Source organism: Mustela putorius, unplaced genomic scaffold, assembly GCF_011764305.1.
Source record: "Mustela putorius furo isolate JIRA1106 unplaced genomic scaffold, ASM1176430v1.1 tig00003867_pilon_pilon_pilon, whole genome shotgun sequence".
NCBI classification, from domain to species: domain Eukaryota; kingdom Metazoa; phylum Chordata; class Mammalia; order Carnivora; family Mustelidae; genus Mustela; species Mustela putorius.
Window position 1 is genome coordinate 1,565,772 of NW_025422019.1, and position 15,616 is coordinate 1,581,387.

At 58.2% G+C, this 15,616-nt stretch overlaps 1 protein-coding gene across 22 annotated transcripts in view; it reads left to right on the plus strand.

Moving 5' to 3' along the window:
* Positions 1-14,968, plus strand: part of BIN1 (bridging integrator 1) — a 54,070-nt gene extending 39,102 nt beyond the window's left edge. For 2 of the 22 annotated variants that reach the window (XM_004777798.3, XM_045066448.1), the window contains 10 exons: positions 1,344-1,426; positions 4,513-4,660; positions 5,964-6,092; positions 9,249-9,356; positions 9,868-9,891; positions 10,860-10,967; positions 11,883-11,972; positions 12,227-12,337; positions 12,646-12,747; positions 14,328-14,968. In XM_004777798.3, coding sequence (XP_004777855.1) covers positions 1,344-1,426; positions 4,513-4,660; positions 5,964-6,092; positions 9,249-9,356; positions 9,868-9,891; positions 10,860-10,967; positions 11,883-11,972; positions 12,227-12,337; positions 12,646-12,747; positions 14,328-14,435 — 1,011 coding nt within the window. In that variant the 3' untranslated portion in view covers positions 14,436-14,968. Of the gene's footprint in view, positions 1-1,343; positions 1,427-2,812; positions 2,858-4,512; positions 4,661-5,963; positions 6,093-9,248; positions 9,357-9,867; positions 9,892-10,859; positions 10,968-11,882; positions 11,973-12,226; positions 12,338-12,645; positions 12,748-14,327 lie in introns of all 22 variants that reach the window. The other 20 variants (XM_004777808.3, XM_045066449.1, XM_045066454.1 and 17 more) reach the window with 13 other exon arrangements.
* Positions 14,969-15,616: the final 648 nt, after the last annotated feature.

Genomic DNA, 15,616 nt, shown 5'->3' on the forward strand with positions numbered 1-15,616 from the left:
TTCAGGCCTTGGGCTGTGCTCTGGTGCCAGGACCAGGGGCAGAGGCTTACAAGGGGCTGGTCAAGTGCCCTCTTTCTGGCGCTGGGGCTTGCTGCACACTAGTGACCACAGCGCCACCTCTGGGCCCTGGCAAGGAACCACCTACCCCTGCCCTCCAGGAGCTCTCCATTCTTAGAGTGTCCAGGCCCAGCCGTTGTGCTTGAGAGGCTGTGAGCAGGACCCCTAGGCCTAGCCCCTGTCTCCTTCCAGTCCCCAGTCCAATCCTCCTGCCTGGACAGAGCCAGCCCCTCTCCAGCTGTCAATATTGACCCAGCGAGCTCAGAGACAGAGAATGGTGGCACCCTCTCCCAGTTGATAGGCAAATAATAAAGTACTGGAATTTTCTCAGTTTTTCTCTCATCTTTCTTAAGGCATTGAAACATGTCTGTTTAATCTGCCAGAATCTGGTATAAGAAGGGGTCTGATTAGCTTAAATTTTTATGTTGTGCTATGTTCATTTTAACTTAACTGGCAATTAAACTTGCAAAGCAGGTTGGAGAAACTCAGTGTTGGCAGCCCTTCCCTCTATGCTGTCAGCAGGTTTGACTCTGTCTCTTGGCCCCAGAGGAACAAAGTGATGGTAGTGGATTCCAGGCCCAGGGTGGGAGGAGAAAAAGCATCTTGGGGCCTCTCCTGAGTCACCACCCTGACCATGGTTTCCTGCCTTTTAGGTCTTCCCTTTCTTTTCCTTCCTCCCTTTAAAGATTTGAGACAACTTATGAAAAATTCAAACAAACAAACAGAAAAAGGCATTTGAGGAAAGGAAACATTTATATAAAGTAGGAAGAAAATATAGTTCTGAGTTTCCTGGTGGCCAAAGCAAAAGAAGGAAATTTTCTCAGTAGTGAGAATGTTCTTTATATACAGGATAAACCTCTTATCTTGCCTATGCTTTTGGTGAAATCTCTGGCAGTCATAATGTGGCCTGGAAACATCTTGGCAAAATGACCTTAGCAGTTAGAATCTGAAGTTAGTTTGCAAAAACAATTAAAAACATTTAAAAACAGTACATGCTGTGTGAGGCATTTTAGGAAATTTCTATGAGTCGAAAGAAAAGACAGTCCTCCGAAACAGTAATGATTTAGCCATGGAGCCCATTTCCTCCATTTTCCCCCTTTGGTTTTCTGGGTTTGGTGTGTGTTTCCCAGTTCCGACTGATATAGTAAGGAAAGCTTATTCCTGGTCAGGGACAGGGGTGCCAGGAAGGGGCCAGGGTGTGGGAGAAGCAGGGATGTGACTGGGGACAGTGGGCCTGTTTGGTGGCCCCAGAGGCACTGCCCACCTGCCTGCTGTTCCTCCTGCAGCTCAACGAGAGCCTCAACGATGTGCTGGTCAGCCTGGAGAAGCAGCACGGGAGCAACACCTTCACAGTCAAGGCCCAGCCCAGGTGTGTGACACGCACTGCGGTCCGGCTGCAGATGGCTGGGGGGAGGTGTGGTCCTGGGTGGCTCATTCCTGCCGGACCAGGGCGAGGCTTGATGCCACGTCCTTCCTGCATGTCCCATTGGGAAAGAGCACTCCTGGGCAGTCTGTGTATGCCCTGAGCCTGGGCCTGCCTCTCCCACTGGTGGAGTCGGAGTAGCCAGTGATGCTGTGTGGCTCTGGAGGGGAGGCCCAGGAACTAAATGATTCAGTGCTGGTGCAGAGCCACCTGGGAGGTGAGCCTTCCTCCTAGAGCTGGGAGGCAGCGCCACCTTTCCCCTCTCCTGCTCCTGGGAAAGGGCGAGTCCCTGGAGAGGGATTCTACATACCCACAAACGCATCCTTATTGCAGTCTTCAGCCCGGCCCGCCTCTCCGAGCCCCTCCAGCGGCCAGGAGATTCCTGCTTCCTGAGGGGAAGCCATGAGGGAGGGGGGAAGTGCCTTGCCCTCCTGCTGCGGCTCAGAGGAAACAGTAGCGAGTCTGGGGTTTTCCCTTCCTTTCTGGCTTGCACCTGTGGCAACACAGTGTGGTGAGCATGGACGAACCTCACTGTCCTGTCCGTAAAACTGGTGAATATATCTGTGCCTGAGGTCACTGGGAGATACCCCAGGACTGAGAAGGTAGTGGGTGTTGCTGCTCTCTTCTCCCCGAAAATAAGACCAGACGCGTGTGACTGAGGGGGGCTGAGGCAAAGGACTGCATCCGGGCCAGGAGGGGGTGGGGATAAAGGCCAGAAGGCCATTTCCCAGGTCCCTGCTCTGCTCCCGCCTGGCCTCTGAGTCACAGTGGGAGGGTCAGGATGGGTGAGGAGGGTGGCGAGCAGCAGCTGGCCTGGGTGGCCGGATCCGTGCTTCCTGTGGGAGAAGGCTGCTCTGAGCATGGGGAACTTTGCGAACCTCCTTGACCACGGTGGCCCATTTTGTGCCTGGTTGCCTCCTCTCACAGCCCCCACACCGGCCAGTGGCCCTCCCACCCCACCCGCTCCCTCCTGGCACTGTGGGCCCCTAGAGCCCCTGGGTGCTGAATCACAGGCCGAGTGGGTGGCTGGTAGTCTCCCCCAGCTTATCATGCTCTATTTTGGGGCTGCTCCTTTTGCTCATTTTTTCAGCCTTGTCCCAGGACACCTGGAAGCAGGCCGAGGCCAGTAGGGTCCCCAGGACCGGGCCATGGGGTTCTGAGGGCAAGGTCAGGCCCTCTTCATGGTCTTTGAGTATTAGGGGAGGCTTGCCTCTGTGGCACTCCTCTGAGCACAGGGCTTGCTGATGAGGGAAGGGAACAGGCCAGCCAGCCTTGAATCAGGTATGATTCATGACCGAAATGAAGGCCTCTGCGTCCCGTCCGTTCCCACAGAAAGAAAACTAAACTGCTCTCCCGGCTGCTCAGAAAGAAGAACAGGTACCAGCACCGAGTGCTGTCTTGTGGGGGTGTCCGAGGCCAGCACCCTGGCCATCCGGCCCCGTGCATGCACCTAGAGCCCTTCTCGGAGGGTACCACTAACCCCTAACCTGTCCTCCCGTGTGCGGTGCTATGGGAGGGGGCCGGCAGGGCGGCAGGCTGCGCTGTGTCCTCTGTGTGTTGTGGGGGCAGAGGGCTTGGGGGCTGTTGGGTGGGAGCAAGGGGGGCACATGGCCAGAGCTCAGCTGAGTCTATTCCTCTCTGTACCACAGTGTGTCCACCAGGCTGTGGCCCAGACCAGGAGGTTAATGGGGGAATGTAGCCAGAAAGGAGGCCTGGTGAGCCTCAGGGGAAGGGCTCTGGTAGCAGGCGGGGTTTTTTAAAAATTGTGCGCCCGTGTGAGTGTGTGTGTGTGTGCGCGCGCGCGTGTGTGTGTGTGTGTGCGCGCGCGTGTGTGTGTGTGTACTGTGTTACTATACATGCTTTAAGGAGGCAAATACATTCCCATGAAACACAAATTGACGAGAGATGAGGCGAGATGATGATGTCCCTCACACCTGTCACCTGTCCCATCATCTAGCCCCCTGCTCCCCAGGTGATGTGGTCGCTAGCTTCTTTGTAGCCTTCCAGAGCTGCCCTGTACGATAGATATGCACCTCCGAGAGGCTGGTGAGCCCTTGAAATGCGGCCAGGGCCACTGAGCGCTGAACTGTTAATTTCACTTAATTTGAATATGAATTCAAATAGCTGCCTGTGGCCAGTGGCTCTTCTGCATCAGGGCGGGTCTAGAGCTTCCTAATGCAAGGACAAATACACGTTTTGTTTTCTGCCCCCTCGCACCCGAGTGGCTGGTGAGAGTGGCTGGTGATGCACACCGTTTGCCCTTGTTCTCTGTTCTATCCTGAACATATGGCTGGGAGACCTCCCCTTCTCATCCCCAGCAGCCACTCTGGCAGTGCCTCTGGTTGGCTTCTTCTGTTTTCCCCCAAAGGGCCTGGGGGGGGGCAAAGGTGTGGAGATGGTGATGGCAGTGTGGGTGTGGAGTGGTGGGCAGTGTGGACCCTGGGAACGGGGCAGTGGTTGGTGTCCTGGTGTGAGTGGGTGGACAGGCAGGGAGGCCAGCCGAGGCCTTGGGGAGCTGGCTGAGGAGTGGGGCCCACGCTGGGCACTGGGGCTGCTGCGTGACGTGTGGGATGAGACTCATTTGCCTCTAGGATGTTTGGCTTTCTTGTGCTGTGGAGCAGGGCTCCCTCATGGAGCCTGGCAGCGGCCTGTGAGGTGGTTTCCCTGGGGGCTGAAGACCTCCAGCTTGGAGTTCTGCCTGGGGCTGTCACTGTCTCCGAGGCAGGCCCTGTGCCCACGCCCCTTCACTTCCCCCCACTCTGATACGCGTGCACATGCATTTCTCCCATGTAAGCATGTGAACATACACTCACGCACACGTGGACATTACATTTTCACAGCAAATCTGTGTGGACAAACATACCCCCTCCTTTTCACACATTGGTGGACACACATGCCCACACGGACACATGTTTTCACATAGGGATCCCTGGGGTACACATCCCAACCCATGCACACCTATGGATTCCTACATTGCCTCTTGTAAGCGGTGACCTCCCTTGTAAGCTTCCTCTCTGGTCTTACCTCCACAGTGACAACGCCCCTGCAAAAGGGAACAAGAGCCCTTCGCCTCCGCCAGAAGGCTCCCCGGCTGCCACCCCAGAGATCAGAGTCAACCACGAGCCTGAGCCGCCTAGCTCGGCCACAGCCGGGGCATCCCTCCCCAAGTCCCCATCTCAGGTAGGCACCCTGTCTCCTCCTCCCCTTCCTCGTTTTCCTTCTGCATTCCCGGTGTCCCCCTCCTTCCCAGTCTTCCGTCCCCAACACTGGCCTGGGCTCCCCTCAGTGAGGGAGCCCTGCCTTCTCTCAGGAGCACCTGTGACTGTGTCTCTCCCTCAGCCCCCACAGCATCCTCTCCTTCCCTTTCTCCCTAACCCTTGGGACTGCTGACTTCCTCCTCCTCCTTTCCTTAAGGGCTCCCAGGGCCCTCAGCCCCAGGGCACCGAGATCTGTAGAGGTGGCTGCTTTCCCTCCTCCTCACCTTCCTTCTCTCTAGGTGTGGGGCCATGCAGGACCTTTACAGGGTCAGCAAGGGAATGGGCTCACGCTCAGTCAGGGGTGTGCAGTAGCCAAAGGGACTTGCCATGAGCTTCCTGAAGGCCCCTGCCCAGCCTAGCCTGGCCCCCACCCCTGCCAGTTTCTCCAGGTTTTAGCCATGTCCCCAGGAGCTCGCCAGGAGCTCTGTTTGAGCTGTCAGCCTTCTCCTACCATCAGTTCCTGGCAGCAGCCCTCTTGGTGGTGGGTCATCGCCCGCCCCGCAGCTGATTAGGATAACCACGTTAAGAGTGTGACAAGAGCCCACACTTGAATAGCACTTGCTCTGGGCCTGACACTGTGCCAGTGCATTCTACATTTTCATCCATTCAGTCCTCATAACCACTCTGTGAGGCCCAGCCCAGCTCAACATCTGAGGAAACCGAGGCTTGGGGGGTTTCCTTCCCTGCCTGAGGTCCCCCTCTGCCAGGCGCTGGCTCCCGCTCTGCCACAGGGGACAGGCGAGTCAAAGCTCCTTGGGCAGGAGGTGCAGGGAGGGTCCAGGGAGGGTGCAGAGCCCAGGCTGGGAGGGAGGCTGTCTTATCTACTCCTCTCTGCTGTGTCTCACTCAGCTGGGTGTCAGCCCAGTTTTTTTCTAGTGGCGGCCAGGCAGCTTGCACGCTCTCCCTTTTCTCTCCTTTCCTTTCTGTCCTCTCCCTGTCTCTCTCTTTTCACTTCCTCCCCCATCATCCCCTCCTCTCTTCCTCTCTCTCTATACATTGTTTCTGGACCTCTTGCCTCAATCTCCCTCTGGGGGGGGTCCTGTAATTCTGGTGTCTGTGCCTTGGGCAGCAGTGATTCCTCTGGCTTCTTGTCTCCTTCAGTTGCCTGGGTGGGGCCACAGCCTGGGGTGTGACTAACTGTGGCTTTGTCTCTGTCTGTCTGCCCCGCCCTGCCCCCCACGCTCTGCTGGGCCTCCCCGTGCGGCCCCTCACCCGCGGACCCACAGCTCCGGAAAGGGCCACCAGTCCCTCCGCCTCCCAAACACACCCCGTCCAAGGAGGTCAAGCAGGAGCAGATCCTCAGCCTGTTTGATGACACGTTTGTCCCTGAGATCAGCGTGACCACCCCCTCCCAGGTCAGCCGCGGCCACCGCGGCCCAGCTCTCTCTTGCTCTCTCGGGATGTGCATGGCCTTCTTCCTTCATCCCATGCCCTGCGCCTCTGCCTCAAGAGCCAGAATCTGGCCCTAGAGGTTGGCCCAGAGCCTCCCCCTTGCTCATTCATCCATCCCTCCATCCATGCTCCCTCATCCATCTCTGAGCATGTACTGTGGCCACCTATGGGGACACAGGTGGGTGGTTCTTATGGAGCTGGTCAGCTCAGTAGTGGCTTCCTTGTGGCTTCGTGTCAGCCTTCTGGCTGTTGCGATGGCCAAAGGGCAGAGTGGGAGGTGGGGGAGGACTCAGGCAATCAGGGAAGGCTTCCTGGAGCGGGTGATATTTGCCAGGTGGCTGTAAGCAGACTCATTGCTTTACCTAGAGAAAGCAGCATGTGTATAGGCCAGGAGGGTAAGACATGGGCTCAGAAACTTCTGGAAGTTCAGTGTGTCTGCAGAGTGCTGCAGTATGGCAGTAAGAGGAGGCAGCGAGAACACAGTTGGGAAGACCCTGGTATATCTGGCCAAGGCACCTAGACTTTAGCTCCCAGAGCTGCTGACTGGCTTTGGAGGTGGGATGGTGCTTGGACTGTAGAGCAGGGCTGCTGCTCATAAGTGCCCTGAGAAGGTATGTCATGCCCAGATGGACAGAAGGTCACTGTGGTGGCACGGGAGTGGGCTGCACATGTCAGATCAGTTTGCAGAGGCCACACTGGGCTCACCCCTCTGAGTCTTGTCTGTAGGCCTTACAGCCAAGGCCCTTCCCACTAGGGTCCTCACTTGTGGTGCAGGCTGGCTAATCCTAGGTTGTGGTCCCCTGCCCCGGAGCACTGCCATAGAGTTGCTCTGCCCAGGGCCTCTGTGCTCTGCCCCCGAAGGCTCCCTTGCCCAAGCTCAGATACCTGCAGGGCCAGAGAGTGTAAGTATGGAGGGAGAGCCAGTTGACAATTGAGGACAGTGGTCTCTGCTCAGAGGAGCCTGGGGAGAGTGGGCCTTAAGCCCCAGCAGGAAGACTCCAAGTTAGGACTAGGAACTTTCAATACAGTGTGGCTACTGGGCAGGTGGGTGACACCCTGGCTCAGGGCCCTGGGAGGCAGGCGAGCTCCCTTCTAGATGGCCTGCGCTGGTCCAGGGGTGCTCCTGAGCCGTGAGGAAATCTGGTGGCACAGCGTCTCGGGCAATGTGCTGCTGGAATGCCAGAGTAGGTCTTCACCCTGGCACTGTGCTCGGCGGAGACAGGAGGATGCAGAGTGCTAGTAAACACTCAGTGGGGAATGGCGCCAGCCCTTTATCTACGGGAACTTGTTGGGTTTTCATCTACACTCCGGGAGGGGGTTGTTGTCCCCATTTAACAGGGAGGAACCCACGGGCCCGCCCTGGAGCCAGACTGCCTGTACCGAGTCTGTCGGCCTCTCTGTTCTCACGCTCACTGCATGCCTGCCTTGCTACCCTATCTGCCCACTCCAGGGAGCCAGATCTTTGTTCTGGGGGAGGGGATGCATACACCGTGGGTGCTGTTGCCTGGGGCTGGGGTGGGCTGTTAGGCTGTGCTAACAGGGCTGCTCTGCGGGGCTCAGGTGAGTAGCCTGTGTCCCTACACCAAAGGACAGTTCTGATCCTCCATGAGGGGGAAGCTGGCCAGCTGGGAGGTAGGGCAGGAGGATGTGGTCTGCCTTTGGCCTGGCGCCTTGTCCCCTTGGAGCATGAGAGGGCAGCTGTCTGGGCTTAATGGATTTCTGACAAGGGGCTGGTGCTGGGGCTACCTGGGGGAGGGAAATGCTGCTGTCAGCAAGTGGGAGGACACCTAAAACCATGCACTCATGGAGTCTTGAGCACTCTCTAGCTTAGAGAGGGCAGGGTTTGGGGGTCAGAGCAGTGACACCCCCTCCCTCCACCCGCCCCAGCCCTGGCCCATTAGATATGGACTAACCTAAGGAAAATTAGTGGCTGGGGGTGAGCCTAAGGCAGAGGCTTGAAGATCGGGACCCATGTTGAGGAAGTGAGACCACTTGGCCTGGGCTCTCTGTCTGTGGCTTGGCCCAGAGTGGATGCCTTATCCTCCGAGCTGTGGGACAGCTGGTACTTTGGATTCTCAGAATTGAGAGTCTTGGATCTTTCCCGGTAGGCCACAACTCAGGTGTGAAGGTCTTTCTGGGGAGACCGTCTCCCTAGGACCAAAACCTTGGGTCCTTGTTGATGGAAGACTTCAGGTGGCCACAGGCAGGAAGGTGCTTCTCTCGGCACTGGGCACCATCAAGACCGAGTAGACATGGGAAGCTGGGCTGGCCCTCCTGGCATGCATGAAGTAGGGCAGGAGGACCCAGGGCCAAGCCAGGGCCCTTTTTTCTCAGGCAAAGTGTTCCTTGACCCCCAAAGGGCAACCCTGTGTGTCCCTGCCCTTGAGCAGGCCCCTCCTGACCCAGCCTAACCTCCTCAAGGGCAGCTCTCCCTCCGTTGTCTGGCCCAGCTTCTCAGTGTGAACACCGTATCCTATTACAAGCATATTCCTAGGCTGCACTCAGGCCCCCTGAATAGGAGTCTCTGGGGGTGGCTGGGGGTAGGGCCTGTAGTTTGAGCACAGGTGCTGCTAGTGTTGGGGAACCCACACTTAAGATTGGGCTCCTAGTCAGTGTGCTCTGGCTCAGCCCTGTCTTCACTCTGAGGAGCCGATGGGCAGGTGGGTATCCCTGCAGATGACCTGTCTGTCTAGGGGTAGCGACAGTTGGCCAGGGTCTGTCCTAGGGGCCCCCTCTCAGTTAGAGGGAGTGTGTGTGGTCTTGTCCAGCCCAGGGTGGTGGACTGTGCTGCTTCTGGGGTGGGGGTGGGGAGGCTGGGAGAGCCCGAGGATGTGGGGAGCAGAGAGGAGGAGCAGGGGCTGGGAGACCGTCTGGGCCTGCAGGACAGAGTTGGGGCTGGTGCTGGTGGATGGCTGCCCTGGTGGGTCTGTTGCTGGTGTCCTAGGTGGGGGTGGGTGCTGTTTTTGTGTGCGAGGAGCTCATGCCAGGGTTGTGCACAGGCTGTGCTCCTTTGTGTGTGAGGTGGAGGTGTCTGTGAGTGTGTGCACCTACCATGTGTACCCCATGGAATGCTCCCAGCCGGTCACTAACTGCCTTTCTCCTCTGCCACTGCTGCCAAGTTTGAGGCCCCGGGGCCTTTCTCGGAGCAGGCCAGTCTGCTGGACCTGGACTTTGACCCCCTCCCACCTGTGGCGAGCCCTGTGAAGGCACCCACACCCTCTGGTCAGGTTGGTCTGAGTCTACCAGCACCTGTGGGCCCATGGATCTATGGGGCGCTGGGTGATGGGCTCAGGTCTGGCCATGTGTGCCCATCTGAGCCAGGCCTTTGGGGTTGTGGGGTCAACAGGCTCTCTTCACACTCACTGCCCTTCCCCTGGCCCCCAGCTCTTGTCATCTCCTTCAGCCTTGAGCAGGAGGAGGGTAGGAGCACACACAGGTCAGGGAGAAGGCCCTCAAGAGGAGGGTCAACTGAACACTCACTCGGTAACTTAGGGCCCCTGTCAGCGTCCTTCCCTCTCCTTGCAGCAGACCCACGTCTGGGTGCTCGCTGGCCTGGGGTCTCCGCCCCTTGGCTGGCATCCAGGACTCGACGCTCTGGAGACCCAGGAGCCTGGTTCTATGCTGCCCTGTCCCTGCTGAGCTGTAGGGACCTGGGTTGGGGGCCACTGGGGACAGCTTCCCCCCTCTCCCCGACTAACCTCTGTACTAACTCTCTCCTTCTCCCTCTGCTGCGTGTAGTCAATTCCATGGGACCTCTGGGAGGTAAGCGTGTTGGCTCTGTGCCCACCCCGGGGGGAGGGGCTGCTGCTCTCTATGTGTGTCTGGTCCTGCCCTGGCCTTATCACAGGTGCCTGCACATGCCCGCACAGGCCAGTGCTTGTGCGCACAGGGAGCGGGCAGCCACTGCTTGTCTCCAGCTGTCCCACGGCTTCCCGTCTGTGGAGAAGCTTCTCTCAGCCAAGCCCTGCTGGCTGGGGAAGGGGCTCCTCAGCTTAGCTGGAGAAGAGGGTCAGGGTCTGTGAGCAGTTGCCTGGGAGGGATGTGTTGTCCTCCTGCTGGGCTGGGGCCTGTGAGGGGGGCCTTGGGGTGGAGGGTCTTTGTCCTTAAGGAGTTGTCTATCTGTGGGGGCCCTACAGGGCAGTGGCATCAGGTAGCTGCTGGGACAGAGGGGAGAGGGAGGGTGGCTTGAGATACAGGATGAACAGGGTGAGGCCAGGTGTCCTCGTGTGAGCAGGTCTGTTGGGTGGGCGTCATCATCACTGGGTGGCTCGGGCATGCGGCTCAGGGAGGGCATGGGACATCATTAGCAAACACAGTGCGGCTTCTGCAGGATCAGGGGCAGCGGGTGTGGAAATGCTGGTAGCACAGTCTCTCGCCAGCTCCAAGGCACCACATAACCTGACTCTGGGGGAGGCCAGAGAAAGCCTGGTGTGGGCAGCCACCTTGATAAGTGGGTTTTGGCGGGTGCTGAACTGTGTGCGGCTTGTTTGCACCTGCTCGTCCCCTTGGCAGTGCTGGGAGCAAGGAAGTGGGTGTGGTTTTCTCTTTACGGGTTCCATGTCTGTCCCCTGCTGGGCCAGGCTGCCTGCCACAGGTACCCAGTCTCCCTTCTGCCAACACTGGGCTGCTCACAACTCTCTTCTCTTGTCTCGTGCCCTTGCCCAAAACCTCTCCTCCCTGGTGTCCCCCCTCCCCCCACCACCCTATTCTCCCTGGTGGCCCATCACTAGCCCACAGAGAGTCCAGCTGGCAGCCTGCCTTCCAGGGAGCCCAGCGCTGCCGAGGGCACCTTTGCTGTGGCCTGGCCCAGCCAGACAGCCGAGCCGGGGCCTGCCCAAGTAAGTGTCCACCTGCCAGCCTCCACCTGTCCCCAGTCTCTGGGGGTGTAGCAGTGAGGAAGAGCCCCAAGGAGGGGGCACAGGATGGACAAGGCCTCTGGGCCTGAGGGTGAGGCCAGGGCCATGGGCCAGGAGGCCCCAGGATGGGGGTGGTCACTCCTGGTTGCAGTGATTCAGGCCAGATGGGCCCTTCTTCTCCTTGCCAACCCCAGCCTCCCAACTTAGTCCTCCCGCAGATGGAGGGAGGTGTGGTCAGAGCATCTACTGACCTATGGCAGGCACTTTCCAGAATTTTCTCATTTAATTTTCTCCCTAACCTAGACATTTCCTCCTTTTACAGACGAGGAAGGTGGGGGCTAGGAAGCTTGAGTGATTGTTCCCAGAGCTTGGAACTGGCTGAGTGTGAGTGTTGACCCAGGTCAGCCTGACTGAGGCTGGGCAGTGTCCACTCTGTCTTGGCTAGGCCCCCACCATGGTGCCCAGCTCTGTGCTGCCCCCTTCTTGGGGTTTGCTTGGCCTGCCCTGGGTTGTTGGGGCTGGGACAGGTGCTTACTGTTGTCCCCAAGTGTGGGGTCTACTGGCTCAACCACCAGGCCAGGCAGGTGGGAAGAAGCTGAGAGTTGGCCAGGTCTTGGGCGTAGAGAGCAGGGCCTGTGAGGGAGGGTCTTGGTGGCACCCAAGGGCTTATGTGGCAGGTCAGTTGGCATCTCTGTGCTGCCAGCACCTTCTCTAGCTGCTTCTCCAGCTGTTTCCCGGGGCAGGAAGCTGGCCTTTCCTCCAGGGGCTCCCTGTACCACACAGCAGCACTGGCGAGCTCTAGATACCACTTGGGGTACTGCCCTCCATGCCCCCCTTCCTTGTCCTGGTTACAGTGTCTGTCCTGTGTCTGACCCCATGCCGGCATTTATATTGCAGCCAGCAGAGGCCTCGGAGGTGGCGGGTGGGACCCAACCTGCGGCTGGAGCCCAGGAGCCCGGGGAGACAGCAGCAAGTGAAGCGGCCTCCGTAAGATGACAGGGGCCAAGGCCCTGTCTTTTCTTTTCTGCTGTCCACCTGCCCTCCCGTTCGTGGCTCCCCAGCCCTGTGTCTTGCCTATGCTCCTTGCTCTGTGCTGGTCCAGGTTACAGTTCCTATTGAGGAACCCGGAGGCAGACCAGTCTGGCATCGGTCACAGGGACCCTCCCTTTTCCTTGCCCCTGTGGCCCCTGCCCTCTTGGGACCAGCTTCCTGCCCATGCTGACTGTGCTTCCTCTCCCCAGAGCTCTCTCCCTGCGGTGGTGGTAGAGACCTTCTCAGCAACTGTGAACGGCACCGTGGAGGGTGGCAGCGGGGCAGGACGCTTGGACCTGCCCCCGGGGTTCATGTTCAAGGTAAGCCTTGGCCAGCTGACCCCACAGCCTCTGCCATCATCTGACCCAACAGTGCCCTTTTATAGACGAGGGCACTGAGCTAGGACGCTACATGGGTTTGCCCAAAGTTCCCCTGCCCCCACTACCCCTGCTACCCAGTCTGCGAGGTGGCATCTTGAGCCCTGGTCCTTTTGCTTTCCCTTGCTTCCAGTCACCATGTTTCCAGGGCACACTGAAGCCGCCACAAGGACTGGTGCTCTGAGCTAGGTTGCAGGTGGGACCAGAGGCCTCGGAGGATGGGGTGTTGAGCTCTCCCCCAACCTCTGCAGGTGCAGGCCCAGCATGACTATGTGGCCACCGACACGGATGAGCTGCAGCTCAAGGCTGGTGACGTGGTGCTGGTGATCCCCTTCCAGAACCCTGAGGAGCAGGTAAGGGGCAGGAGTGGCCAGCAGGGGGCAGCAGAGACACATCAGTGTGCAGCTGCTCACCACCCCCCCCCCCTTTCTTTTTCTCTTCTCCCCTCGCTCATTTCCCCCTCCCTTCACCTCTCTCCCTTGTCTCTCCCTTCCCTTTGGTGTCTCCTCCCGTGCTGTCACATTTCCCTGGGTCTTCATGTCCCCTCTGTCCATTTCCTCGGGCTGTCAGCTTTCCTTCTGGCTTCCTCCCTTGGCTCTGCCTTTCTCTCAGGTTTTTGCATCAAGTTGTCTTTCTCCCCTCCTCCTCCCCTACCCTTAAAGTCTCCTTCCCCTCCTAGGACAGGATCCCTGGCCACCTCTCCGTGAAACCTTTGGCCCAGCAGCGAGCCGGTGAGGTGTCCTCTCGTCAGCCTCATGCTGGGCTGCCTCTTCCAGGCTGGCCTTGCCCCCTGCCCACAGGGACAGTGTGTGGTTTCCCGCAGAACCCCCAAACACCCCCAGCTGTGCCCCCAGCTGCTTCCCAGGCCAGATACCTTTCCCTGCGGTGGCTTCTCCTCGTTAGTCGATCTCAGAGTGAGCTCCTAGTGGAGGCTGGGGCTGGCACAGAGTAGGGACTGCCCTCCTAAATTCCCACAGGCTCCTTGCTTTGGGTAACTGTGGGTTCTTAGCAGGAGCTCACTGTGGGTGCTGAGACTCGAGTGTAATAGGTATCGACTGAGGCCACAAGGGCTAGGAGGTTTAATAAGGATTTCCTATGCCCAGTGCTAAACCTGCCAATTCCCCTCAACTCCCGGCTCTCCACTCATGTCCTCCCAGGGCTAGCCCTGGACTGGGTGGGATTTTAAGAAGCAGAATCCTGGCCCCCAGCTTGCAGTGGGAGTCATGTGGGTGGGTGGACATGGGTCAGAGAACATACATAGGCTCTGTGACAGGTAGGCCATGACATAACAAAGACCGAGGGAGATCCCAGGCTTAGTGGGGTCAGTGATGGCCTCCACCTTGGGCAGGATGTATGGCTCCTGTGGGCCCAGGGGTCAGAGTCTGGGGCTAGGGACCTTGTCAGGGCTTGGGCAGGTGATCCCTGTGAGGGGGTCTTTGAAAGCAAAGGCCAGGTGTGTGGTAAAGGGCTTGAGGGGGTGGCCTTGAGTCACTTGAGAAACTTTAACTGGTCAATGCTCACCAGAAATTTCTGGGTCTGTAGAAGTTTGGAAGAGCAGCTGATGTGCTCTGTTGGCACCAGACAGTGGGAAGCTCCTGGCCTGGGATTGAGGGTGTTCAGATACATTCAGACCAGTGCAGCAGTTAGGCTGCCTTTCTAGAGAGAGGAGGACTCGCCCAAATGCCAGAGTTAAATCCACCTGTTAAATGAAAGGCAGATGGCTCCTAGCCTGAGCTGGTTTGAGTCTGGGGTAGCAGGGAATGCTGCCTGGAGGAGGCATTCTTTCAGGTGGGTGTGATAGGCTGGAGGAAATGATCAGCAAGAATGAGGGGATATTCTCCCAGCAGGTCTCCAGTGTGACCCATGCCCTGCAGGGTTTGAGTGCCCTCTGTCCCCTTCCCTGTGTGACCTGGGTGCTCCGCTTCACTCTCAGGATGAAGGCTGGCTCATGGGCGTGAAGGAGAGTGACTGGAACCAGCACAAGGAGCTGGAGAAATGCCGGGGCGTCTTTCCGGAGAACTTCACCGAGCGGGTTCAGTGAGGGCAGCAGCTGGTGCAGCTCTCTGGGCGTGTGAACACCTTTTCCCAAAAAATGTGTGGGCTTTTTTTTTTTTTTTTCCTGATTTTGTTTTTAAACTTTTGAAAAGAAAAGGGAAATTGAGAGGAGAGACCTAAGTCAAGAGGTTTTCTCCCAAAGATTAGGTTGTTTTCCAAAGAGCCTGTTTTCGGCAAGTCCAGTGGAATCACCAGTGTTCCTGAAGCTGCTGTGTTCCCCTAGTTAGGTTCCCGGCCACCCCGGTCTCTCCCGCCCCCACACTGTGCTCGCATGTGTGCCTGGCCGCAGGGCGGGGCCTGGGGGCTGCTGAGCCACCACGCTTGCCTGAAGCTTCGGCTGAGCAGCCCGGGCAAGGGTCCTCTTTTTCCTGGCAGCTGCTGTGGGTGGGGTTGGGTCTCTCCAGAGACCTCAGGGCCCAGACATCGGCCTGGCCTGGCCCTGCCCTGCAGACCGTCTGTGTGCTGTTTGAAAATAAATCTTTAGTGTTCCAAACAAAATGAAACCAACTGACAAAGACACGCAGAAAACTTGTGTTCATTTATTTGTCCTCACTCCCTTCCTGTCTGCAGTGCGGCCACACCGTGATTATCAGTGGGTTTTCTACCGAGGCAGTCCGCCCCACTGACCCTTTACCCAGGCGGGTGCTGCTGGTCAAGAGCCTCCATTCTCCCAGCTGCCCCACCAGCTGCAGTATGCTTGCCATCGCCTATGGAGTTGCTCTGGGCCCCACTGAATGCTTCAGCCCCTGCCCCCTGGCCGTTAGCCTGGTGGTCGGTTAGGGTGTAGGTGTTGGGGGCCAAGAGGCAGGCAGGGAAGGAGCTTGAAGAGCCAGCTAGGTGCCGCTGTAAGTGACATTATTTAATATGTGTGAGAACTGTGGGCTCAGGTGCCAGGACTCCATTTCGCAGATGTGGAAGTGGAGGCCCAAGGAGGGTGGGTGGCTGGCTGGTGAGTAGTGGGACAGGATTGTGAATCTTCACAGTTGGCCTCAGGGGCATGGGAAAGGCCCGAGCCTGGTGCCAGGAGGGACTAGCACAGCTGGGACAGCTTCTCCCTCTTTATACCACTGCCTCGCTTTCCAGCACGAAGGTCCCCACTGCACGCGGCCCAGCTCTTCAGCTGCTCAAAGACACGCTGTGAACAAGCCTGTGACACACACCGTGGTG